At 44.8% G+C, this 6,941-nt stretch overlaps 2 protein-coding genes across 2 annotated transcripts; one reads left to right on the top strand and one right to left on the bottom strand.

Annotated features, from left to right (window-relative positions):
- Positions 1-399: 399 nt before the first annotated feature.
- On the top strand, positions 400-2,171 carry LOC104034480 (olfactory receptor 6M1-like). Its single transcript, XM_009487506.2, is given in 3 exon segments — positions 400-413; positions 1,197-1,669; positions 1,672-2,171. Coding segments are annotated over 3 exon segments (987 nt in total).
- Positions 2,172-5,688: 3,517 nt separating this feature from the next.
- Positions 5,689-6,624, bottom strand: LOC104034482 (olfactory receptor 6E1-like). The gene has a single exon (XM_009487507.2). The coding sequence runs from the start codon at positions 6,622-6,624 to the stop codon at positions 5,689-5,691; it is 936 nt and encodes a 311-aa protein (XP_009485782.2).
- Positions 6,625-6,941: the final 317 nt, after the last annotated feature.

Genomic DNA, 6,941 nt, shown 5'->3' with positions numbered 1-6,941 from the left:
GGGTCTCATTCCATGCTGGCAAAGTCTCTGATTCATTTTCCAATAAACAGTGAATCTTCTGTAAGCCAAAAGGTGTGACATAGTCTTTATTTCAGTTGGGTCTATGACCCTTGGAGGTTTGGAGGTCTGAGGAGGGACAGCCATTGCCTGAGATGTTGAAACACTCGCACCAGCTCAGAGCTTTCATCCTCTGCAGGGATGCGCTTATGCAGTGGTCCCTCCCTGAAATCCCAAGGAGACACCCTCCAGGACACTGATTATTTCCATAACACTAGGAAATGGCATTCAGGTGCTTCAGGTCCAGAGCTCCATCTATGGAAGGAAGAGTGAAAGAACTGAACGTTCTGATGATCTTCCTGTGAGATAAGGGGTTTCAGACAGAACAGGGAGAGAAGCAATATGGGGCAGAACAGGTGACACCCAGACCTGAGCCTTCATTCCCAGGCACCATGACAGGAAAAGTCATCACTTTATGCTGAAGATTAGAGGAAAGTGCTGTGTTTGCTGAGGCACACCTGGGCTGTTCCGATTGAGCCAGTGGGTCTTTACACAGTGAAAATGAGAGGCAAAGATGTGTGGTTTGGTTCTGCCCTTTCCTGGATGTCTTTCCCCTGCTTACCCCTCCTGAAATTCTAGAGAGCACGGTGTCGTGGTTTGCCCCAGCCAGCAGCTAAGCACCACGCAGCCGCTCGCTCACTCCCCCTGCCGCGGTGGGATGGGGGAGGGAATCGGAGGAGTAAGAGTGAGGAAACTCCTGGGTTGAGATAAGAACAGTTTAATAATTGAAATAAGGTAAAATGATAATAATAATAACATTATAATGATGATAATAATAATAACAATATACAAAGCAAGTGATGCACAATGCAATTGCTCACCACCTGCAGACTGATACCCAGACAGTTCCCGAGCAGCGCTCGCTGCTCCCCAGCCAACCCCCCCCAGTTTCTATACTGAGCATGACATCATATGGTATGGAATAGCCCTTTGGCCAGTTGGGATCAACTATTCTGGCTGTGCCCCCTCCCAGTTTCTTGTGTACCTGGCAGAGCATGGGAAGCTGAAAAGTCCTTGACTAGCTTAAGCAGTACTTAGCAACAACTAAAAACATCAGCGTGCTGTCAACATTCTTATCCCACTAAATCCAAAACACAGCACTATGTCAGCTACTAGGAAGAAAATTAACTCTATCCCAGCCGAAACCAGGGCAGTAACCAGAGCTCTGTGGTGACTGAATTCATACTTCTGGGTTTTCCCGTTGTCTGGGAACTGGATGTCCTATTCTTCATCGTGTTTCTCATAATCTGTGTACTGACAGTCTCTGGAAATGTGACCATCATCTCAGTCGCACTGGCAGATCTTCGACTCCACAGCCCCATGTATTTCTTCCTTTGCAATCTTTCTTTCCTGGATATCACGGTGGCAACGGCCATTTTTCTGAAAATGATGAAAGGTTTCATCTCTTTGGAAAAGACTGTCTCTGTGCCTGGATGCATCTCACAATGCTATTTCTACTTCTTTTTTGGCACTACTGAAGTAATTCTCTTGGCTGTCATGTCACTTGATTTCTACATGGCCATCTGCATCCCACTCAGATACTCCACCATCATGAGCACCCAGCTGTCCTTCCAGCTAGGGTTGGCTTCTTGGGCTGCGGGCTTCTTCTCTGTCCTCCCACCACCAGTATCTCCTGGCTCCCCTTCTGTGGGCCAAATGTTATTGATCACTTTTTTTGTGACCTTGAGCCACTGATCAAGCTCTCTTGTGCAGCTACCCATCTCCTCGAGCCAGTGAAGTTTGTATTGTCCACTGTGGTGCTCCTATGCTCTCTGCTATTTACCATTCCCTCATATCTGTACATAATCATCACTACTCTCCATATCCTCTCATCTTCAGGCTGGAAAAAGGCCTTCTCAACTTGTGCCTGCCACATCACCATGGCTTCCGTGTTCTATGGTAGTGCTCTGTTCATGTACATAGTGCCAAACAAAGAGTTTTCCTTCAGCCTCAAGAAGGCAGTCATCCTGCAGATGGCTGTTTTCACTCACTTGCTTAATCCTTTCATCTACACTTTGAGGAACCAGCAGGTCAGGGATGCTCTGAGGGACATTGCCTCCCACATCCTAAGTCATACAAAGGCTTTCAGAGTGAACTGTAAATTGAGTGGATAATAAGGGCGTTCTCAAGATCTCCACATTCCTGACTTTCTACATAAACCACAGCTCATCTCAGACAGGCTCTTTAAGGAAGTTTGCAAGAAGCAGCATTCCTGTGTGCATGAATTTCCTCCCCATGTTCCACTCTTACAGGAAATTCCTTCCAGTGAATAAAAAAAAGTCTAAATTTGGATATTGTGTGTGTTCCATACAGGATACTTTATACATGCCAAAAACACAGTAAAAAATCAGATCTGTAGTTTTTAAAGAAAGTATTGACTAGCAGTCTGGCTCCTGTTCATCACCTCTTGTTATGACAGGATTGTAATAATAATGTTTTTTGAAAATTAATTTACTGGTGATCCAGATACATAAAGTCCAAAAGTGCTGGTGATCCAAATACAAATAAAGCTGTTATTGTAACTGATAACTAGACACAAGTGCTGATGCTTTTCGTCTTCAATAAGAAGTTATATTCAAAGAAAAATGATACCAGAGTGACTAAGCATGACAAAGTCCATTGATTAGGAAATGCAAAGACAATAAACAGGTTTTAAAGCAAAAGCTGTATGTTACCAGTCCAAAGGGATTGGTCTCTTGGTGGGGCAAACATAAACCTACCTTCTAACCCAACTGTATTTAAAGAAACAGAGAGGTAGAAAACGGCGAAAACATTAAAAAAAGATACAAACCACACACTATGCCAACTTGTACATGTTACAGCACAGTGATTACACACTGCTGTGATCATCCCTGAAACTCCTTCCTAGTGGTGGGTTAGCAGCAGATATTGGGCCTCACACTTGCATGGCCCAAGTGCTGTTCCTTGTTTTCTGCTACCCCAAAACAAAGCTCTTGTCCACAATTCAGTTTCTTTTCTTAACCTATTAACCAACCCTACTTGGAGAAAAAACATACCAGAAGTAAAGGACCATCAGGCATTTTGCATAGGCCTGGTTAGCTGCAGCTGTCGGTAGTTAGAAAAATCTGTTAAGAAGAATCCAATAAACCAAACTGGCCACATACCGTTAGTTTCTTCATTAGAACCTAGACAAGGAACAAGTAATTAAATTAGTCATTAACAAAATAGAGAGGGCCGGGCACTTTCTTTGCGGTGTCTCTTGCCAGGGGGTGAAACTGAGCAAGCTTAACATAGCAGTTTTGATCATGTTGTTTATTTGATCTTTTAATGTTTGAGGTTATGCTCCTTGTCTAAAAATACTAGGATCTCAACACTTCATGACCTTGCAGGGTTCCTCAAAGAGCTCTGGGAACAGACATACAGAGATTCAACAAAGCAAAGTGCCTGGTCCTGCACTTGGGTCACAACAACCCCATGCAACGCTACAGGCTTGGGGAAGAGTGGCTGGAAAGCTGCCTGGTTGAAAAGGACCTGGGGGTGTTGGTCGACAGCCAGCTGAACATGAGCCAGCAGTGTGCCCAGGTGGCCAAGGTGGCCAACAGCATCCTGGCTTGCATCAGGAATAGCGTGGCCAGCAGGAGCAGGGAGGTGATTGTCCCCCTGTACTCGGCGCTGGTGAGGCTGCACCTCAAATACTGTGTCCAGTTTTGGGCCCCTCAATACAAGAAAGACATTGAGGTGCTGAGGCGCATACAAAAAAAGGGCAAGGAAGCTGGTGAAAAGTCTAGAGCACAGGTCCTATGAGGAGCGGATGAGGGAAGTGGGTTTGTTTAGTCTGGAGAAGAGGAAGCGGCTGAGGGGAGACCTTATCACTCTTTACCACTACCTGAAAGGAGGTTGTAGTGAGGCAGGTGTTGGTCTCTTTTCCCAAGTAAGAAGTGATAGGAGAAGAGGAAATGGCTTCAAGTTGCACCAGGGGAGGTTTAGATTGGATAGTAGGGAAAATTTTTTCACCAAAGGGGTTGTCAAGCACTGGAACAGGCTGCCCAGGGAAGTGGTTGAGTCCTCATCCCTGGAGGTATTTAAAAGACGTGTAGATGTGGTGCTTAGGGACTTAGTTTAGTGGTGGACTTGGCAGTGTTAGGTTTACATTTGGACTTGATGATCTTAAGGGGTTTTGCCAAACTAAATGATTCTATGATTCTGTGATTCCCTGGGGCACCCAAAGCACTTGGGCTTTGGCAACACCACTGCCTGCTTCTATCGACTCTGATTCTATGCATCTGCTTTATCTTCATCCTTATTAGTCAGGTGACTGTCTTCAACAAGTATCAGTCCAATGTTTTCTTTAGACCTCCTTTTGCTATTGACATACTTAAAAAAGCCCTTCTTGTTGTCAGAAACAACACTGTCCAGTTTCAACTCTGAGTTTTGTCCTTCCGTGTCTTCTCCCTGTATATACAAATCATAGCTCTGTAATCTTCCTGCAAAGCCTGACCTTGCTTCCAGAGACTGTACAATTTCTGTTTCCTCTTGAGCTGCATGAGGAGTTCCCTGTTCAGCTATTACCTGTGATGGTAATTCGTAAGTGATCTCCCCATCTTTATCTCAATCCATGAGCTTTTTCATCTTATTTTCTCCCTGTCTTGTTAAGGAGGGGCAGTGAGAGAGCTGCTTGGTGGGCATCTGGCAGCCAGACAAGGTTAACCCACCACAGGTGTACATGCCAAGATTTTGGTAAGAAGGGGCTGCTCTGTGCCGGACACAGCCACTTCCAGCTGGCTCCAAAATGGACTCACCACAGGCCAAAGCTGAGCGCATGAGTGAAGCTGGTGGCACCTCTGGGAAAACGTCTTTAAGAAAGGGCAGAAATTGCCAGCTAGAGAGAGGAGGAGGGAACAAAAAGAGTGAGAAACAACAGACAGAACAGCAAGATAAGAGAAGGAGGAGGAAATACTCCATGGTGGAGTAGATATCCACTACAGCCTGTGGAGAACCGACGCTGGAGCAGAGGAAAAGCATGAAAAGAAAGGAGCAGCAGAGGGAAACCACTATGGATTCACCACAACCCTCCCAACCCACCCTGTGCTGCTTGGGGCAGCGGTAGAGGGGTCTGGGGGAGTGGTAGAGGGGGTCTGGAATGAATTAATAAAATTGAGCATGGGAAAGGGGCAAGTAAAGGTGTTGGTTTAGTATTTGACTTTGTTTCTCACAAACTGAAACTATTTCAATTGGCAATAAATTAAATTAATTTTCTCCAAATCCAATCTGTTTTGCTCCCAGCAGCAACTGGTAAGCCATCTCTCTGTCATTATCTCAACCCACAAGATTTCTTGTTTCTGTTTTTCCTGTTTTCTGCCTCTGCTCTGTTCCACTATGGGGTGGAGGGGGTGAGTGAGCAGGTGGGTAGGAATTTGGTTGTTAGCCAAGGCTAACCCACCACAGCAGAGGGGGGAAAAATACACAGGCAAAGCTGATTCTAGATTCTGAAGGACTAGAAGATCCTTTCTGTGTTGGCATATTTTGGTTGCTAACAGAAGAAGGAACTACATAATGTGTAGAAAGCATAAACCGTTTGAAATGAGCATCTTTAATTCACAGTTACACAATGCTGATGTTGCACCTGGGAAACAATTCAGTCACTTGGGTGGGCCACTCCAGCATTCACAACTACCTTAGGGAGCTAGAAAATGCCTTCAACATGCCCTCCTTTAAGGCTTGTTTGACTTGATTGTTCCTGAGTGAGTAGATGTATGGGTTAAGCATCTGAGTCACCACAGAGAAGAAGAAAGAAAGAACTTTGTCAGAGTCCTGCCCACCTCGCTGTGCTGGGCGGATATACCTGTAAATACATGTGCTGTAAAATATCATCACCACCATGAGGTGAGCTGAGCAAGTGGAAAATGCTTTCTTCCTACCTGTGGAAGATGGTATATGCAAGATAGTGATAATAATACAGCCATAAGAAACAGCAGTCACTATTAAGGTACCAGGTATGATGATAATTAGTATGATAAGCATCAGTCCTTCAATGAACCCTGTGTCTGTGCAGGACAGTTGCAACAACAGGGAAGTATCACAGTAAAAGTGGTTCATGACATTGGGACCACAGAATGGCAACTGGACAATCATAATGGTGGGAGGAAACATTAAGAGAAAACTCACTGCCCAGCAAGCCAGGACCAGCTGGAGGCAAAATCTGTTGTTCATAATTGTTGTGTAATGCAAAGGGCGGCAAATAGCAACATACCGATCCAAGGACATTGTTGCCACATGGAAAAATGTGCAGGTACCCAAGTAAAAGAAAAGCAGCATCTGAAGGAAACAACCAGGCAGGGAAATCATCTTCCTCTCTGTCAAAAGGCTGTAGAGGGTGCTGGGAATGAATGTGGAGGTGAAAGTGATTTCCAAAAGGGCAAAATTTCTGAGGAAGTAGTACATTGGGGTCTGAAGGAAATGATTCATAAAAGTGATGCTGATGACAGTAATGTTTCCAAGCAGGATCAAGAAATAGGCGATCACAAGAAAGAGAAAGAGGATGATCTCCAAATGGCGGCTGTTGGTCAGCCCCAAGAGGACAAATTCCACTACTGTTGTGTGGTTCATTGAGGCTTCATTGCTAGCAGAAAAAGAAAAAAAGGTCCATTTTGAGAACTAGTGGAAAACAACAGAGCACAAGTCAGTTTGGCTTTGCTAACCTTAAAGGGCAATACCACTAACGAACGCCTTGTGAAAGAGTGGAGCAGCCACAGAAACCACATATGAACAATCTTGCTCACGTAAATGGAGCCCCAAGCTCTATTTCTAAGATAGAGTCCTCACTCCAGTTAAAATGATTCATACAGTTCCCTCAGTATAGTTGAGAGAGGTGCACATGCAGAAACTGTTATAAACCCTAGGACAAATTAATCTCTGAATGGTCT

The sequence above is a fragment of the Pelecanus crispus genome, chromosome 18 (assembly GCF_030463565.1).
Source record: "Pelecanus crispus isolate bPelCri1 chromosome 18, bPelCri1.pri, whole genome shotgun sequence".
NCBI classification, from domain to species: domain Eukaryota; kingdom Metazoa; phylum Chordata; class Aves; order Pelecaniformes; family Pelecanidae; genus Pelecanus; species Pelecanus crispus.
Note: the sequence above shows the minus strand (reverse complement) of the source record. Positions and strands in the feature narration are given on the sequence as shown.